The following is a 20255-nucleotide window of genomic DNA, read 5'->3' as shown; positions in this document are numbered from 1 at the left end:
CAAGGCCGCAAAGAAAACTCGTCGGTGAACAGGGGCAGATGTCCCCATGCTGACTCAAAACATTGTCACTGTCAGAGCTTGAATCTGCTTTGCTGTCATCTTCGGAATCATTACTCGAGTGCTCATCCCTAAATTGAAATGCGGGTGCAGCATAGTCTCGAGCACAACTCTTTTCTCGCGACACAGACGCGCGAGATGATGCCATGGGAGTGAATTTCAATAACTGCAGAGTGACACCGGCAGAGCCCCTTGCCGGGATTTTACAAGCTAAGCAAAACCGAAACTGTTGGAAACTGGCTAAAAATGCCAGGTCGACATGTTGAACATGCAGCGGATATTACGAAATACACTTTGGCGCAACAAAGTGACTCGAACTCCAAACCAAAGCTCGCTAGTGAACAGCTGGCGTCATTTTCAGTTAATTATCACCGTTCAGCACTGTCGGACGGCAAAGCTGGCCATATTATTTAATTCTTGCATTGCTGGGAGTAATTTGATTAGAAAATTTTTTATGCTAGTGCAGCGTAATCGTGAGTGGCATGCTTTTTTCTCAAGTGCTGTGGAGGGTGACAGCCACATCTCCTTTTCATTACAACATACGCACATTAGACCGCAAAAATGTCTCAAAAATCACAACATTGCTGGAGCACGTAAATTTAAACTGATTCTGAAAGTTAAGTGCCTGTACTAACTACTAAATTGCCTTGAGTGGATAAGAAAAGGCTCCAACATGTTGAAATTGGTGCTCTAAGGCATCGATCACCGGTGATCGATTTGAGTAGGCGTGGTAATGAAAGAGTTAATGAATTAGATCCTGCATTACACCATGGGCAGTCAGGACCTTCTGTTGCTGTTTCCTAAATAAACTTTTAGCTGCGAGGCCATCCTTATACACACACAATCACACACACAAAAAAAGAAGGAGCGATATCGGAACACAAAATTTTTCATATCGTAGCCGTGGCCATGGGTGACTGAGTAGCCTTATCAATTAATTTTTTTCCGACACCGCCAACTTTTTTTTGTCCACAAAACTGAATAACCCTTTGGTAAATTGAAGTGAAAGCACTGAATTTAATGTATTAAACAGTTGCACGCATGATAATTCCCCCGTATTTCATACTTGTTGGTTCCAAATAGTCTTGCTGTCCAGTTTGGTTTTCCTTAAAGGGACCCTGAAACGATTTTGACGATTTTCTACAAACGTACTGAGTCGTTAGAGTAGGTCCTTCTGATCATTAATTGACACATCTAAGTGCTCCGCGTAAAGCGTGTACTTTATTATAAGGTTTTAAAAATGCACATCGCTGCCGATCGGAGCACGCTGCTTGGCGGAATTTTAAGCCGCCCCTACCCATATGACGAAAATCACCCATATGACGTCAGTGGGGCGAGCTATCTGATTGGCTGACCAGGGCGCGTGATCAATAATTTTTCGAACTTTATGGTAAACAAATGATCTTCGTAATAGTTGGAATGTTAGTTCATTTCTTTTTATAAACAGAAAGTAACATAAAGAGAATGCACAAGAACGATTTTTCAATACAATTAAGCACTTCCGGCACACAGCAAGTGTCGTCTGCTTGTGTTACAACGTACTCCATTTTGACGAGAGCTCCGCGGTCAGAGTCGGTCTCAGTCTTTTCGCGAGCACTATGATTCGACTTTGTTGCTTTGTGGACTGCAAACGTAGCGACTGGCAATATGTCAAGCTGCGACATCGTGTCCCTCTGCAAGGCAGTATACGAGCGAGCTGGCTGCTGCGCATCGGACTGCCGCTATCCGATCGGCGCCAGGGTTTGCGCGTTTGTGGCCGTCACTTTACACCGGAAGATTACTAACGCAATAGCGTTTCGCGAGTCCGGTATTAGGGCAAATGCAAGGGCAAAGGGACAGGGTCTGGCCGCTTGACTGTGCCGTAACGGGATGAGCCATGGGATGAGCAGAATCGCAAATGCGAATGGTCTGCACGGTGCAGCCACCTGGTGGCACAGAGCTCAACCATACACAGTAGCAGTAACGAAGTGTATTCTTCTTTGGCTGCTGGTGTGTATTTTTCGCAGGAGTGTAATCATCAACACTTTGTTTTTATAAATGTTTAAAATGTTTTACACTTGGTTAGAGCAATATTAGCGCTTTGTTTGACTGGTTAAGCGCTGCGCCAACAAGTGGCTGGACCGATCAGGCTGCACGTACGTCTACGCTAAAGTTCCTTCATCAGCTTAAGTTTATGCCTCCAGTCATTTGCCGAAATGACCAGCTTGCCTGTGGTTACCGGAATACCAGACACGTTCGGCGCTACGACAGAATGCTCGCAACGCACGCTGCTTCGATAGCTCTCGCTTGGGGTCGACGGCCAAGCGGCTATCGGAGAGGTTTCACGCGGGCGGGGGCGGGCTCCAAAACAACCGGAAGTGGACGATGTGACGTCGCATCGTGACGCGAAACCAGTGAAGGCGGAGCTTAGCCCCGATCGCTCGGCGAACGAGTGGAGGAGGAAAAGCATGACTAGGGAGGAGGATAACTTCTATTCGCTTGTAGCTCCATTAATACGTAACGCTTCACTTAAATTGTGGTGCGAATGTTCTACTTAAGCTGCACCCTATGCGTCTACAAAATTTGTCCGAACCTTTTCAGGGGCCCTTTAACTGAAGTGGTGCATCACGTTCGTGCGGAAAAATAATGCATCCATTCTAACAGCTTCATCTCCTTCATGCATTTGCTTGTGGAACCAGCAGTGTGATCTCCTCTAGTGTATAAATGAGTACACAAACGTTCGCATTTGTGATCTTAATAATACTTCAGCTTTTGACATGCATTGTAGTTAGGCAGACATCAATCTCATGGACAGTAGCAATATTTATTTAACATGCTCCTTAAGCACCCTAGAACAGACAGTGTACACCTACATGTGCTTTGCAGCCACAAACCATTAGAATACATATGCCACACCATTTCGCATTTCATAATGCAAAATTGTGCTTTTTCAATTCCTGATGCAGTCAAAATTTCTGTTCCAGACATGCAGTAATAAGGACGCCACCAGTGTAAAGCAATACACTCCACGCACTAAAGAGAAGCTGCTGCCTGCTACAACAAGGCTATTGTGTGGACTCTGGCTGCTACTATGAGGTACACAACACCAGGTTCAGAAATAAATATACTTGAAATATGCTGTATTGCCTTGCTAGTCTTCAGAAACATGTCATTTGTTTGTAGCAGATGATATGAACGTTTGTTCATGTTTACAGTTCAGCATAATTGGTTCAAACATAAAAGAAAACACTACACGAGTTTGGATAATCTCTGCTGTATCTCATGTGTCACTGTTCTGCTCTGACAGAGTCTGCGCCAAGCACATCTTGGTCATCACAGGAGCCCCCATCTCAGGCACCTACACAGGATTTTTTTTCAAGGGGGGCCCAAGCCATGGTAACTTTCCTATGCAAATGAGGTGGAGGGTACTTATTGAATAATGCCCACCATTTGCCATAAAGACGAATAAAGCCGCAAAAGGGAATTGAAATAATGTGTATCTCACAGGTATGCATGTGAGATACACCTATTCTTTACTTGGCAAACAAAGAACCACATCAAATGGACTCGCGTACGAAGATGCGCAGGATGAACCTTGCCAAGAACAAGTTAATAAGCGAAAGTGCAAAATAAAGATTTCTAGTAACCTTTTTTGAATTAGCTCTGGAAGAATTTGAGAAATGTATATTTGTCGAACCATCACAGTTCTTTTGCATCCCTCGTTTACTGCTCTACCAAGTAGCAAAACCTACTCGTGTTATTTGGGAAGTTGCATAACGATGCGTGGTCACCAGTGCCGTACAACCACGCAGAACGCAGGACACTGCGGTTCTAGGCGCACTGCACTCACCGCGGAAGGTTAGAACCCCCCCCTGTTAGCACAGCAGGGAAGTGGCTGCGCCAGGCAGCTCGAGTGATAACTGTAGAAGCGTCATTCAAAACACACGGAATTATTCTCCAGTTCCGGCGGCATTTTCTCTACTTGCTTCTTAAATAAGATGTTGATCCATAAATATTTTCACAAACAATTTTAGCTTTTTCTCCCTGTTTAGCTGTTGCTTTGGCTTTCTCGCTTAGTAGATCGCTTAATTTCTCATCTCCTTGCGACTCTTGTTTCCAGTTGCCAATTTTGCACGAAAAGTGCTGTACAACAAGGGAAAAACCAGATGAGGTAGCAGGTGACAGTCATATTGCTTATGGGTTTAAGGGTTATTGCAGGGTCTGATGATCGACGCTGTTTCGCAATATTTAATTTTCCACCTTATCTAACCGATATAGCGGATATATGGTTCTGAGGATCTGCCAGCATCGCAGCGAGCCGTCACTCAAGGAAATGATGAAGCCAAAGGAAAAGTTGAATGCAACTGGCGTTTTCTCCGGCCACAACTCGTTTCACGAGCATTCAGACCACCCGACTATGAACCGAATCCCATTCCTGACCCCTGGATCAGTCTAAACAAAGAAGGTTGAACTAACGAAGCAAAAGGGATGCCATGATCGTTGAATAGATGGTGCCATAAATATTGTGTTGGGCAATATAAATAAAATAAAATATTATAATTAAAAGAATAAACTACGCCTTGCTTGCTGCAATAGATGGCAACAACTGAATTCATCTTGAGTTAATCACGCGGGCACCGAATTGATGACAAAACTGGCCTCCACACCCCAGGAGATGCCGATAACTACCGGCATCAAAAACGAGTGAAAAGATTGACAACTATTCCACTCCGTGAAGATGGAATGGCAGCGAAAGCTGACGACAGTCAAAGCTCTCAAACGAAAAGCAGTCTTTCACATCCGCTGCGGGTCGGCCTGATGATAGTGCAATATCGGGCTGACCAGCGGCAGAGGTGAAGCAGGCGTTAAGCGCTCCCCACCCGTGGATCCATCTCGAAGGTAGTGCAATGCTGGGCCGACCCGTGGTGGAGGTGAAGCAGGCCGTGCCTGCCCCATCTACACTAACAGGAAGGGGCTGGACCCGAATTTGCAAGGCTTTACACCCCAAACAAAGAAGCCGTTCCAGAAGTATTTGCATGAGATATCAAGTCTACGGACGACTGTGTCAAGAGTGAAAAGAGCTTCAGCCATCATTCCACCAGCCTGGATATTCGCCGAGTCATCCAGGTACCTCAACAAGGACTTTCTAGAAATTCTTTGTGTTCAGATGCACCTGCAACCCTCTGACCAAGCACGGACCACGCTGGCCAAAAGAGTTCCGGCAGTTTGCCCTTAATCAGCTTCCTGGCTATGTCAAATTCCATTTTTGCCAAGTACAATTTTTTTCTCTAAGAATGCAAGCTCCTTCATTGCCCATTCTTGTTAGAGGTCATTCTTCCTCACTCAAATATAAAGGTCAGTGGATTCTTCGCTCACGCTTGCGTAATGCCAGCCGCTGTCTAGTAGTATAACATATCTGTAGCTGTATTTTCTAGTGTACGTTGCCATGTGCAATTCCTATCCTGAAATAGCTTATGCAGCATCGGCATGTGCTTTTCATTAACCTATGCAATGTGTGCTATGCAGCATTTTACTTATCTTAATGTATTTAGCCTACAGTGCTTGCAGAGCAGAGTGGCTTCTTTCTTGAATGCAAGTTTTTTCTATTCCTATATTTCATACCTAGTCTCGTCAGGATTGCTATTCTTGCTCGATAGCCTGTGTTTTTGCGCAAGCTACACTGAAGTGATTGACTGCCGAATCTAGTTTCACTGCCCCACTTGGTCGTAGTCACACTCTCGTGTTTCTTGGATGTGGGGGCCTGGTCACTTGAATTGGGAAGCAGTCTGTAGAGGTAAGCATTTGCTCCTGCAGTCTGCAGTGCGACATAGGCTCGCAATTTACTCACACCTAGATTCGTGCTACCCATTCGTCCTTTCCTGCTGCAGCCGTGGGCAAATAAGTTGTTCCTGTGACCTTTCTCAGCTGCGATTAGACATGCACAGAGACCAGTATACATGCTACGTGGTCCGACGTGTGTGAAGTTGACAGCCACATGGATGGAAAGGCCAGCAAAATTGGCTGCCAAATGTGATGCCCAAAAAACTGATTTGCCTATACTGAGACAAAGTGGGGAACCAAGTGCAAGCCACACATTAGCGGCCCCTTAAAAGAAAAAAAAACGTGCAGGTTGAAAAGGAGTCGGCGCTAAAATGCCGGGTAGTCCACGTCACTGTGTTGGCTGCGGCAGCAGATGCCTGCGCCACCCAATTGCTTCACAATGCAAGTTGCTCATTTTTAACAGCGACTGTCCGCGCTAACAGGTGGAACACTCTAGCCAATCTGCTTGCGCTGTTGGTTGTCACTCGTTGCCAGACCGCCATGTGCGACAACGGGGAGCCGTTTTACGAGCTCATGTCAATGATTCCAGCATGTCTCAACATACAAATTTTATTTCTGCTCTTGCGCAAGAATGTGGACTGTTTGTCTTCTGCCAATAAAGTCGCACATTCTGTTCACTCACTTGTGGCTTGTTTGTATGGGTATCAGTAGAGGCTCTTTGGTCTCCTGGCAATTAGAACACACCAGCTACGCGGCAGCCTAAACAGTGAAGCGTGCCGCATAGCCAGCAGGGTGAGCACGGCGCGTACCAGCGCGCGCTACCAATGAAAGCAGCTATATTAGATTTTACTCTAAAAAAAAAAAAAAATTCATTTCCGCGTTCTGTTTGAGCAGCGCCGTCTGTCGTCCACCCACGCAAGTTCCGTGCACTTCTGCTTCTTATTTTCGTACCGCTGTAGAAGGTACAGTTTCTTTATTCTATGCGGCGCCGGCGAACTCGTACGTCACCCGCTCCTGCGGTGCTCTCTCGGTGCACATGAAGAGCTTTGCAATACGTCAAACTGTGAGAGCAAAATCACCAATGGGATTTTCGGTTTGGTCACGTTTTTGCTCCGTTGCCGTTACCAATGCAAGGGCTGCTCCGTCCACGCTGTCATCCTCTGTTGCGTTAATGCTAGCTGCACCTGCGATGTGGTCCGATTCACGTCGGATAACACGTGACTGATTCGTGTGCGATCACGCTGTCATGTGAATTCAGCTTTTATCAGCATCGCCGAAGAATGGAGGGGACAGAGCTGCTGGCCAAAGATATGACATGGACGAGTGATGAATCTGTGAATGGACTGTTTTTGCAAAGTTTTGAGCGGTTGTATGCGGTTATTTCTGCTGGTTAGACACGTGGATATCTCTTTTTTTTTTTTTTTTCCCCAGCTGTTGTAATTGTGGGTGCGGGTTATACACGGAAAAATACGGTGCCTTGTTTCCAACATATGCTAACCTAAAATGGTTCGCTTAAATAAATTGGCACCTGATGGGTAGCCCAGTGGCTATGGCATTATGCTGCGGAGCATAAGGTTGGCGGTTAGATTCTGGCCACAGCGGCCACATTTAGATCGGGGTGAAATGCAATAATGCTGATGTACCATGCATTGGGTGTGCACTAGGAACTCCAGGTGGTCATAAGTAATCCGGAGCCCCCCACTACAGTACCTTTCAGCAGTCCCGAAATGTGAAACCCCACAATGTAATTTTTTAAATTGAATATACTCACATTCGCAGTGACATGAAAATACGCCAGAATGAGAACAAGCACAATGAGCTGCATACTGTACACTTACGTACAAGGCAACTGTTCCTTCCCACCTGCTGTAACTGTTTCAAGCATTTTTCACAAGTGGTTACACCAAATTGATGTTTCATGCGGTCTCAGTATTTTGCATCTGGCTACGCTTGTGTTTCCACACAAATTCATATCAATCAAACTTCATCAAATTACATTATTATGCAAATGCATAAAGATGTTACTCACAGATGCCAGCATGTCAATGACAATCACTTCCATGTTATCAGCTACTGATAAGTTTCATCCCAAATCAGTTCTGCGGAAGCCCACAAGGTGGAGGAAAGTACATGAAAGGGGGTGAGTCCCAGACCAGGATGAATTTTTCTTCAACTGCAAGGCTTTCTTTCTGAGAAACCTGTATGGGTTTCCTTTGTAGCTTCGTGCTACAGTATGGGTGGATGCCAATTTTTCTGTTTCATGATAAGAAGTTTATTAGTAGCCCACCAAGAAAAACAAGCATAGATTTCCAGCAGTACATTAAGAGGTACTAAAGTAGTATGACCTGGGAGACCCGTTTCACAATGCATACAAGGTAACGACATAAGAAGCAGCATGATGCATCCAACAAGAGATTGCATGTTATCGAATGACACACACACACACACCCATCCAAACAAAATCACAAGACGAAATCATAAAATAAAGAACTTTGCTAATAAAAGAAGAATACCTTATTATCATAAGCTAACAGAGGCATAAAGGCACAATAGCAAGATCGTATAACTTATAAATATGTTAACGATACACAACGAACATATTTGCATTGAAGCTAAGCCTACAATTCCAGTTTGAAATTACGGGCTCAGAAGCTTGCCATCTTACTGTGACCTCTCACCTTGTTGAAGGCTTCTCCAATGAACTTGGGACTCCTGCTTGGCCCTGCAACAAAGTCTGTTGAATAAAGAAAGAAGTTATTGCCATAAGTGGGTGATAAAACAATTAATTATATTACTAAAACACTGTAGGCTCTGTGGGTATTTAAGCAGACTTCTCTACGCTCTTTGCAAAACATATTGCAGTACTCATCTGAGTGACCAACATACAAGCCAAAAAGGATGCTCATAATCACCCAGAATAAAAATTTTTAAATGCTTTTTACTGCCAACAGAGTACCTCTGCAATACACAAGTATAAGTTAAAGCTAAATGTTTCCAGTCATTAACGAAAACTAGGATGGCTAGTAAGGCATTGTGCATATATGCAAGAAAGAAATACAAGTACTAACTATTACAACTCAAAAGTAAACAGTGACTAAACTCAGGAGTACTGCTGACTAAAATTACAAAGCTTGGTTACCTACCAAACAGACAGATGTCACCTCCACACATTACAGCACAAATAAAAAGTGCGCACCTTTGCAGCATCTGGGCACTTTGGAGGTGAATCTTTCAGCATCTTCCACTCGCTCTGCATCTTTTGCAACTCAGTCAGCTTGGTGCCGCTTCTGGAAAGGTTGTACACGAACCTGATGCTTAGTGAAATTCTCACAACAACCTTGTTGCATTTTTGCAGAGCATGTATCATCATCGGCATATTTTAAATCCTACTTCTGGACAAATGTCTCTTAGAGATTTACGATTATCCCCATTCCTGGGTCAACCTAACTCATAGTCCAGCTAATCATTAGTCAATGGCTCAGCAGATACCAAACTCTTCTTAAGCCTGAAATTTGCTTATATCTCATCATTCTATTTATCATCTGCCATCAAATATTGCATCTGCCTTTGCTTGGGACCAATTGTGTTACTACGTATAACAAACCGCCGATTATCTGTTGTGCATACTGAATGACCCCGTCTAGACGTAAATATTCCCAGCAATACTGAAAATACGCCACATCAGTCTCAAGTGCCAAGAGGGACTTCAATGACTAAGAAATCAATGCGCCCCCCCCGCCCCCCCCCCCCCCAAAAGAAAGACGGATAGAGAAAGTGCTTTGCACCACCTGTTAAAAAGAGAACATGGAATGTGGAAGCCTTCAACTACACGAGGCTTCACACTGCACTTCAACTTTGTACGACAGTAAGAACTTAGCTTCGAAACTCTTTTTAACTAGTGTCACACCACAACACTACCTGTTCCAAGAGTACAAGATTAACAACTTTAAAAAGTACCAAGTCAAACTAAGCTAAAAACAGGCATTTATTTTCCTTTGTTAAGTTGAGGGCACACAAAAGTTTGGCAAATTCTAGAAGATACATTGCTGTTATTCTATAAATTCCTTTATTATATTACTTAAGAGAATGTCCCGAATTTGCCTTGGGGCTACGACTAAACATTGGCAGCTGCTGTAGTGCCGCCAGGCAGTTCACAAAAAGCACACAATGGCTCCGCAAATACCACCTCTCAGATTACACCGTGGCACGTTTTCATGCACATGGCAGAGAAGGGTGGGAACTAAAATCCTCAGATCATCAATGAATAGTACAACACTATACAATACCGGATACATCTTTTTTTTACTTCCCTTCTCGTTCTCTGTCAAGGCTTGCTGAAAATATCTAGTGTACCTAGCAGACTTCATGGTCACCTGCTTACGTGCGGTTAAGAACCACAATGTTAGAACCATTTGTAAAACTTTCGTTCCCTTTTCTTCTTCTCTCGGGTCTCTCGACGCGGCCAGAGACAATGGAATGTATAAAAAAAAGCTGGCAGATCCCACAACCTGGTGGGAATAGATGTTGTGTGAAGCAGTGTGCGGGGAGAGCTTACCAAGTTAACGCTGTTTCATGACCTACCGACACGCATGTCATGACATGAATGTCATGACCTATCATTTATGTTCATCATACACTCTTGTCGCACTATGCCAACTGTGGTACATACTGTTACGTTTCGCCTACAACGCGCGGTATAGCCGGCGCGGATGCAACGGACGCCGGAGCTTCGTTCAAAGCGGCGGACATTTTGGCCCGTTCGGAGCTCCCGCAGTCTCCCCGCCAAGCGCGTCCAGGTGTGTTTCAGTGCCACGTGTCTTCGTGTGTGCGTGTGTGTGTGTGTGCCCACGCTTGTCAAAGCGCGGCAGCCGGGGAGAGGAGCTCCCCAAGTGTGAAGCGAGGAGGTCTGACAGGCGCCAGCTTGGCGATGCGTCACTACACTCGTCTCAACGTGTCTCTCAGTCTGTCCGTACCCGCCGTCACGTGGTCTCGTCACGAGGCCTTCCTTCTTGCCCTCAACTGCGAAAGTATAAGAGCAGCTGCCCCCGGACGCCAAGAGAGAGGCTCCGATTTCTTCTGTTGAGTAACGTGCACTCCCGTCTCTCCACTTCGGTCGACCTGACCGGCCGCTCTTTTGCGATGTTAGAATAAACAAGTTGTTCTGTTACCAGTCGACTCATGCTTTGCCAGGACCTTCGGATGCTTCCAGTTATGCCCCAGGCCGCCAGGCCAAGGCTACCCTTGGGGCTTGTGACCCATTTGCAACAACGGGCGTCAGCGCCGAGGTTCCAACAACTCGTGCCAGCGGTGCGATTACAACAGCTGGTTGCCAGCGGTGAGATCGCGACAACGGAGGCCAGCAGCGAAGATATGCGGTTGACTGTATGCTGAGCAGCACAACGACCATCCGGGAGCAGTGCAACGAGCCCTGTGTGATGACTGGTTGCCTGCAGCGGAACGACTGCGCTGAATTCTTGGCTGCGAGGTTTGGTGAGTGCGGGACTTTCTTCTTCTGAGTTTTGCCAGGCTTTTGTTAGTGTCAGAAACAGAGCTGGTAATTGTGGTTGTCGTTGCTGCCGGGTTAGTTTGCGGCAAGACAATAGTAGGCAGTAGAGAAAGCAGCGTTCAGAGCAGCCATGGATTTGAAGTCGTTGCGCAAACCGAAATTGCTGGAGCTTGCAAGAGAGTTGGGTCTGGATGTCTCAGACAAACTCAGAAAACCAGAACTGCTGAGGGCTATTCTTGAGTTAGAAGCTGAGGATGACGAGCTGTCGGAATGCCTTGAGACCATTGAGGAGAGGGAGACGGCAAAAAGACAGGAGCGCGAACTTAAAGAGCGAAAAGAGAAACAGGAGCGCGAACGAAAAGAGCAGAAAGAAAAAGAAGAGCGCGAACACGCTTTGGAAATGAAGCGTCTCGAGGTTGAGATGGAACGCGCTCGTAATGGAAGTCAGGCACACGGTGCAGGAGAACGAGTATCGTTCAAAATGACTGACCTGATGCGGCCGTTTAAGCTTGGAGAGGACATTGGTTTGTTCCTGGTTAACTTTGAGCGAACGTGCGAGAAGCAGGGGTTCTCTCAGGAAACGTGGCCACAGCGCTTGCTCATTTTGTTACCCGGCGAGGCGGCCGACGTAGTCGCTCGCTTGAAGAGAGAGGAGGCAGAGGATTTCGACCAAGTGAAATCGAGTCTGCTAAAAAAGTACAGGCTGCCCGCGGAGGCGTTCCGTCGGAAGTTTCGGGAAAATGAGAAAGGCAAAAGTGAGTCATATACAGAGTTTGCCTACAGGCTTATGTCAAACATGCAGGAGTGGCTCAAAGAAGAGAAAGCGTTTGGTGACCACGAGAAAGTTCTGCAGTGTTTCGGGCTAGAACAGTTTTATAGTCGGTTACCTGAGAACGTGCGGTACTGGGTCTTGGATAGGCCAGACGTTAGTACGGTGGCTCGAGCCGCTGAGCTAGCCGAGGAGTTTGTGACGCGTCGGGCTCGCGGAGCTAAGGACGGTCAAAAGGGTGAATTTGGCTCCAAGTTTGAGAGGCCGAAGTTCACGCCCATGAGAGCAAAGGGGGACACACGTAGTGCGGATGCGAGTGAAAGCAGTCCGACCGAACGTAAGGAGACGGCGGCAACCGAAGCCGAACGCAGAAAGCGGTTCGAGACGAGGCAAGCGCGCGTTTGTTATACGCGCCAGAAGCCGGGTCACTTTTCGGCGCAGTGTCCAGAAACAAAAACAAAAGTCGTGTTTTTGTCCTTATGCAGCACTGACGAGAACATGAAGCTTCTCGAGCCTTACATGCGAGACCTCCTCGTGAACGGGAAAGAGTGCCGAGTGCTTCGCGATTCCGCAGCTACGATGGATGTAGTTCACCCCTCCTACGTAGAACCCGATATGTTCACGGGCGAGTGCGCATGGATCAAGCAAGCCGTGGAAGCTCAAAGCGTGTGTCTGCCCGTAGCAAAAGTGCTTATTGAAGGACCTTTCGGAGCGCTTGAGACGGAGGCCGCAGTGTCATCTATGCTGCCCCCCCAGTACCCGTACCTATTTTCGAACAGGTCCGATCACCTCCTGCGCGAGAAGGGGCTTTTGTTTGGTGAGGCTAACGTTCAGGCCTTAACCAGATCGAAGGTTCGGGAGCTCGCTGCAAAGGCAGTAGTTGCGGGGCCGACGTTGTCGAACAATGAGAAAGAGTCAGAAGCGCAGCAAGCTGATATTCAGAGCACGCCCGAACTGAATAAAATTGAGCCTTTAGCGTTAAAGGCACCAGATACTGGAGAGGAAATTCCCGATGCGGGAAAGTTAGAAGAGCTATCTGCAGATTTGCTCATCGCGCCTACGTCAGACGGACTTAATAGGTTGCTAAAAGTCAGCCGGGCGGCTTTGATAGCCGAGCAAAAGAAGGATGGCAGCCTAGAAAACATACGCTGCATTGTCAAGGAAGGTGTCGCCAAGAAAAATGCTCGCTTTGTGGAAAGAAGTGGGGTCCTGTACCGAAAGTATCTAGACCGCAGAGGAGTGGAGTTCGATCAGCTGATCGTGCCTCAGTGCTACCGTCAGGATCTGTTGCGCTTGTCGCATGGGGGTTCGTGGTCCGGACACCTAGGAGTTAAGAAAACTAAGGACCGTCTCTTGCAAGAGTACTATTGGCCAGGGTGTTTTCGGGACGCAGACCACTTTGTGAAGACATGCGACACCTGTCAGCGGGTGGGCAAATCAGGGGACAAATCGAGGGCGCCGTTGAAGTTGGTACCTATCATTACGGAGCCTTTCAGACGGCTCGTTATTGATACAGTGGGACCTCTGCCGGTAACAGCCACGGGGTACAGACACATTTTGACTGTGATCTGCCCAGCGACAAAGTTCCCTGAAGCAGTGCCGCTTAAAGAACTAAGCTCAGTTGAGATAGTCAATGCACTACTGTCCATATTTGCGCGAGTTGGTTTTCCTGCGGAAATCCAGTCAGATCAGGGCACAGTGTTTACTAGCGCTTTGACGACAGCCTTTCTCGAAAGGTGCGGGGTAAAGCTGTTACACAGCTCAGTGCACCACCCCCAGTCGAATTCCGTTGAGAAGCTCCACTCCGTCATGAAGCGCGTGTTGAGAGCATTGTGTTTTGAACATCAAACTGATTGGGAGCTGTGTCTGCCTGGGGTGATGTTTGCATTACGTACCGCGCCGCATGCGGCTACGGGGTTTTCGCCAGCAGAGCTAGTGTACGGTCGCTCGCTGCGATCTCCGCTTCGCATGCTTCGAGACGGATCACTGCCCTCTCCAATGGCTGCAGACCATCTCTTCCACAAATGGCCGCCTCCTGCGCTGGAGCCTCGCTTTGCAGCAATATTCATTTGAGGTGCGTTACAAAAAGGGGAGTCTCAACGGTAACGCCGATGGCTTAAGTCGAAGCCTCTAACGTGGGAATCAGCCTCAAAATTGTTTGTTACTGATGTTTTTCTTCCTGAGGCAGGATTTTTAACATATTGCTTTTGTGTAGTGTTTCAAAGTGATGATGTGCTTTCTAGTGCAATTTTCCAATTTGTGGACGTGTTCTGAGTGCTGCTGAACTACTGTAAGGAACTAGGCAGTAGTATAAAAGGGGAAAGAGCCTGGCAGGGCTTAGTGAGGGTTGTGCCGTGCTTGCTGACTGAGCGGTTGAGTTTCGGCATAGTTCTAACGCTTGCCGGGAACGAGAACAAAAATGTCAACTCTCCCGAAGTCACTTTGCAGTGTCCTGGGTGAACCTGAACGAGAGAACGAGGCCTTCTCTGTGCGCTGCGCTCAAGAAACGCCGAAGGACGCCCGACTTCGGTTATGAGCATCATCGAGCGACATCCCTCCGGACAGCGGATGCAGTCCCCTGACCATCGGGATCTCCTTCCCCCGGCGGGGCGGTCTGTTACGTTTCGCCTACAACGCGCGGTATAGCCGGCGCGGATGCAACGGACGCCGGAGCTTCGTTCAAAGCGGCGGACATTTTGGCCCGTTCGGAGCTCCCGCAGTCTCCCCGCCAAGCGCGTCCAGGCGTGTTTCAGTGCCACGTGTCTTCGTGTGTGCGTGTGTGTGTGTGTGCCCACGCTTGTCAAAGCGCGGCAGCCGGGGAGAGGAGCTCCCCAAGTGTGAAGCGAGGAGGTCTGACAGGCGCCAGCTTGGCGATGCGTCACTACACTCGTCTCAACGTGTCTCTCAGTCTGTCCGTACCCGCCGTCACGTGGTCTCGTCACGAGGCCTTCCTTCTTGCCCTCAACTGCGAAAGTATAAGAGCAGCTGCCCCCGGACGCCAAGAGAGAGGCTCCGATTTCTTCTGTTGAGTAACGTGCACTCCCGTCTCTCCACTTCGGTCGACCTGACCGGCCGCTCTTTTGCGATGTTAGAATAAACAAGTTGTTCTGTTACCAGTCGACTCATGCTTTGCCAGGACCTTCGGATGCTTCCAGTTATGCCCCAGGCCGCCAGGCCAACGCTACCCTTGGGGCTTGCGACCCAGATTCTAACAATACCAAGTTAACAAAACGACCGTGAGAGCACCAAGACGTAGTGTGTCATGACCTATCATTTATGTTAGTCATACACTCTTGTCGTACTATGCCAACTGTGGTACATACCACGTTAATGAAATGACTATGAGAGCAACAAGACATAGGCAGCTAGCTAGCTTGTCAGATATCTGTACCAAACCGACCGGACCCACACTGTCAAAGTGACAAATGTTCACCAAGAAATGCTTGGCATTTAAAAGCAGGCTGGTGAACAAGCAATTGGCAACTACAGCATCGATTCTAGTGGACCTGGAAAAGCCCCAATGGAGAAACAAGAAATAAAATAGATTTCATACTATCTGCTGATTCCAGCATAGTGCAGGATGTAGAAGTGTTAAGTGAGGCAAATTGCAGTGATCATAGGTTAGTGAGGTCTACGATTTCCCTCAATATGAAGAGAGAAATAGTAAAATTAGTCAAGAAGAAACAGGCCAGCCTAGACACAGTAAGGGTAAAAACATACCAACTTAGGCTGGTGCTTGCAAACAAACATGCAGCTATAGAACACACAGATGAAGATGACATTGTCCTGTTCAGCAACACTGGGGATGAATTACAACAAATGATTGAAGACTTTAACAGGGAGAGCGCAACAGAAGAGTTGAAGATTAATATGCAGAAGACAAAGATAATGTTCAATATCTTGGCAAGGGAACAAGAGTTCAGGATTGCCAATAAGCCTCTAGAGTCTGTGAAGTACATTTACCTAGGTTAATTACTCATACGGGTACCCTAACCAAGAGAAGGAAATTTACAGAAGAATAAAAATGGATTAGAATGCGTACGGCAGGCATTGTCAGATCCTGACTGGGAGCTTACCACTATCACTGAAAAGAAAGGTTACAATCACTGCATTCTACCAGTACTAACATATGGGGCAGAAACTTGGAGGTTGATAAAGAAGCTCGAGAACAAGTTAAGGACTGTGCAAAGAGTGATGAAACAAAAAATATTAGACATAACGTTAAGAGACAGGAAGACAGCGGAGTGGATCAGGGAGCAAATGCAGATAGCCGATGTTCTAATTGACATTAAGAGAAAGAAATGGAGCTCGGCAGGCCATGTAATGCATAGGACGGATAACTGGTGGATCATTAAAGTTACGGAATGGATGGCAATTAATAGAAGGGAAGCACAGTCGAGGACGGCAGAAAATAGGTGGGGTGATGAAATCAGGAAATTTGCAGGTGCAAGTTGGAATTGGTTGGGGCAGGAGAGGGGTAATTGGAGATCGTAGCGAGAGGCTTTCGTCTTGCAGTGGACATAAATAGGCTGCTGCTGCTGCTGATACAATTCTAATTGTGCAACAGGTCGTAAAGGTTTCGTTCAATAGGGCATCGTTTCACCGCCAAAGAAAAACAACTTCAGCCGAATTCCATCTGTTATGCGAGTCGGTAGCAAAGAAACCCCGAAATATCAGTTATTTGGGCACCTGGTATGTGACTTTCTATTATGGCAGAGGGACGAGTGTATTGGAAAGAAATTTCATATAAATGAAACCCTGGACCTGTGAAGAATTCTAGCGTTCCACAAATTTATTGCAAAGAGATTTTAAATAGCTGATGTGATTTGAAGACTGGAAGTATATAAGAAATTTTGTAGAATATATACAAGAAAGAAATTCGATAGAAATGAAGCCTTCGGCCAGTGAAACATCGCAGCATCCCAAACCTCCTATTACTATTGTACAGCGGCATCATAAGAAGTTCCATACTAGAGGAACGACGTCTCGCTACCAGAGGAGGAAAACTAGAGCTCCATACTGCCGAGCATGTGAATCGGTTTAAAAGACACGATTTTAAAACGGCAGATGTGGCCGCGAGAGGCGTGTACCAGGCAATAAATACAGCGGCGAGGCACTCACCGACGTGCGGCGAAGGCCAAGCGGGTACGTCAGACGAACAAAACGCAGAACGGGACAGGGCGAAGCGGGCCGACTCGACCAAGCGCGCGTCTGACACTGGCGGCCCGGTTCCTCTCGCAAGAGTCCGAGAGTCGTGCACCGGCACCAGCGAAACGTCGCGGCGACAACCTGCCTACGCGAGCGATCGTTCGCGATTCGGGCGTCGCAGGGCGGCGACAACGGCGAAGCGGGCAGACGCCGTGACCGCTAAACATCGCGGGAGGAAGAATGCGCACCGCTTTCCTCTGGGCTGCCGCCGCGGAGGACGCGGCCGCCAACACTTCGGCCCGCAAGACCCTCTCGAACATGGGGAAAGGAGGATCACGCGAGAGGACGGGAGGAACCTCAAACTGCTTCCTCCCGCCCTTGCTCTCTCTCTCTCTCTCTCTCTCTCACAACCGCTCACAAGTCAGCAGAGGGGGAGCACCGCCCACACCGCCTCGTTCGGTAGTTGAGTAGAGGCTAGGCGGTTCATAGTATTTGCGCGCAGCACGCGGTTCGGCAGGACGGGAGGAAACTTGCACCCACACGACAGAATGCAGTCCCTCCGCGCACTGCTATCGTGAACAACGGTTTGAGTGTTGATTTAGTTGCGCACAGCGGAACAGACTTTTGTACGAGAACAGGAAGGTGCGGATGAAGAAGCTAAACCGGCGAGGAATTGATTGGCATTAAAAATAAATACATAAATCACGCATCTTTGAAGCGTATGCTAGAATTGTCCAGGTGTTCGTTCACTCTACCGCCGCCGTCTGTGGGCCTCTCCGATTGTCCATCCCTGACAGTCCCGGACTGCTGTCCCGCATTCGATTTCCTCGGACAGCTTCGGCAGCTCCGCCGAGCCCAGTCCGAGAGCTGCCAGTATCGCGTTCGTTTTTCACGGAACGGAAATCGCGGACTGTCGGCGGCAGTCTTCGGACTCGGAGCTACCAGATTTCTGCTCGGACCAGCGCAAGCAGTTAGCAGACGACCACTGGACGCGCCCATCTGAATAAGATGCGCCCGCCGTCTGCCGCCACGTTATGAAAGATGTCGTGTGCTTCTGCGTACTTTCTTGCGTGCTCCAGACGGCTATCATTGAGCACTCAGCCATCACATCTGTTCATCGGTGCTTTCTGTTCCATCATGCGATCTTTTCATGAGCGCACCTTTTTGCGTTTCGCGTCGGCCTCGTACCTCGGCGTAACCGAGCGAACAAACAACGAAGGACGAAAAAGCGAACGCAGAGCGCAGTGGGGAATGAAAGACGACGATAGCGAAGGGAGCGCGAGGAGGAGGGTGCAGCGGAACCAAAGTTGGTTCTAGTAACGTTGAGCGGAACCATGAGGCGGAAAGTGGAGGAAGAAAGTATGGCGAAAGCGTGAGAAGGAAAGCGTAGTGCCGCGCATAACAGGCTCTGCGGCGACGACCGCTACGAGATGGCGCCAGAGTAGCGCGCCGTCGTCTGTTCACCGATGACATGCGGAAACAAAGAGCTGCATGAGCGGAGGTTGCTGTGAATCGCGCCCACGCGTCAGCCACGCGCTACCTCTTGCGACCTCCCTATTAGCGACACAGTCATGCCGCAGTTCGCTCCGTTTTCAATGTTCTGCACGAGACAGATTGTCCTCGCCAGCCAATATATCGCGAAATGAAAACACGTATAGAGCTGCGCTCAGAGTTGGAATTAGGGAGTATCGTAATCGTCGGGGAACTTTTTAAGGAGCAAACACAGTAATCAGGGGCATATGCTTGCTTTCCTCGATGAGCTTCGTGATATCTGTCATGCTTAATGCTGTGTGTAGTAAACAGGCAGATTTCGCGTTTCAGGCGAATGAAACTTTCGTGCGAGGAAGCATATATTTAGGGTTCCATGTTTTTGGATTAAGCCGAAAAGCATCCACCAGTAAATTTTTTGACGATTCGGTTTTATCTGAAATAAGCAGATTCTTCCACCGCGCCTGCGAAAAAAAAAATTTTTTTTTTCGGACGGGAAAGCACCACCGGCCCGAAAAAGTTGACTACTTTCTAGAGCCAATGAGGAAAGGTTTTTTTTTTTTTTTTCATGCTAAGAGTGATTTACGGAAAGAATCGTGCAACCATCACTGACATGAACGTTGCTGAATATTGCCGTAGGTACTACAACAAGCTGTAATGCGCGCTGTACTATCGCGCTTGTGTTGACCCGCCATCACTCTAAACATTTAATCTGATTAAGGTCACTTTCAGAATTCTGGATGCGTTCTTGTGTGGTTGGTGTCCTTGTTCATAATGCGCCACCATTAAAAACACGAAAAATAACCTCCGAATTTCGGATTATAAATTAAAAAAAAGTACAGGCATATAAACGCCGATAACGCCCTTTTTTTCTTTCTAGGAATAAACTCCGAGAAATATCCGCCGAATTTAGTCAAAAATAAACACCGATAACGCGGAACCCTAATAATTATATTGCATGCGGCTGTTTCTGGCCAGTAGCTAGGGCGGTATAGAATCGAAACTTCGCCAGTTGCTGCTGTTCACATATGACGATCCCTAAACTCTGTTGCCAAGTTCGAGCGTTCGCTTTTTGAGGCGTACGACATGTTGCGATAAAACGCACGCGCCGTCTGTCCGAGAACCGCGTTGCATGTAGTGACGCGGCGATGGGCCCTTTTGCAGACGGGTCTCTCGAGCTTCGGGGACCACACACACAACGTAGTTGGGCTTTCTTGTAGTCTCACGAGTTGCTTTCATAACTTATGAGTGTGACATTCGCGTGCGCTTTTTGTGTGAAATGCGATGCGGTGCGATCGCGATTTCGTTTGTGTTCGTGTAAAAATTTCGCTTAAATTTCGCACGTAATCGGTTAAATTACAGTGGTTAGGTGACACGAAGAGAGAGAGAGAGAGAGCGACGTAAACTACTGCGCTTTGTGGTTGCGTCGGCAATGTGGTCTCCGAGACTGTAGTATCTCTGAAGCGGCCACACTAATGAATTCGCTGAGTACTGGTGCGATAGCTACGAGCAGACGGCGGCAGCCAG

The 20255-nt window shown here is 47.6% G+C and overlaps 1 protein-coding gene across 4 annotated transcripts in view; it reads right to left on the bottom strand.

Moving 5' to 3' along the window:
* LOC126532996 (uncharacterized) overlaps positions 1–20255 on the bottom strand; it is a 671944-nt gene that overhangs the window by 10415 nt on the left and 641274 nt on the right. For all 4 annotated transcript variants that reach the window (XM_055071672.2, XM_055071674.2, XM_050180179.3 and 1 more), the window contains 2 exons: positions 9014–9104; positions 8496–8551 (listed from right to left, as the gene is read on the bottom strand). In XM_055071672.2, the coding sequence (XP_054927647.2) occupies positions 8496–8551; positions 9014–9104 (147 nt within the window). The remainder of the gene's footprint in view (positions 1–8495; positions 8552–9013; positions 9105–20255) is intronic.

This window comes from Dermacentor andersoni, chromosome 7 (genome assembly GCF_023375885.2).
Source record: "Dermacentor andersoni chromosome 7, qqDerAnde1_hic_scaffold, whole genome shotgun sequence".
In the NCBI taxonomy this organism is placed as follows: Eukaryota; Metazoa; Arthropoda; class Arachnida; order Ixodida; family Ixodidae; genus Dermacentor; species Dermacentor andersoni.
This window is presented reverse-complemented; position numbering and strand designations above follow the sequence as displayed.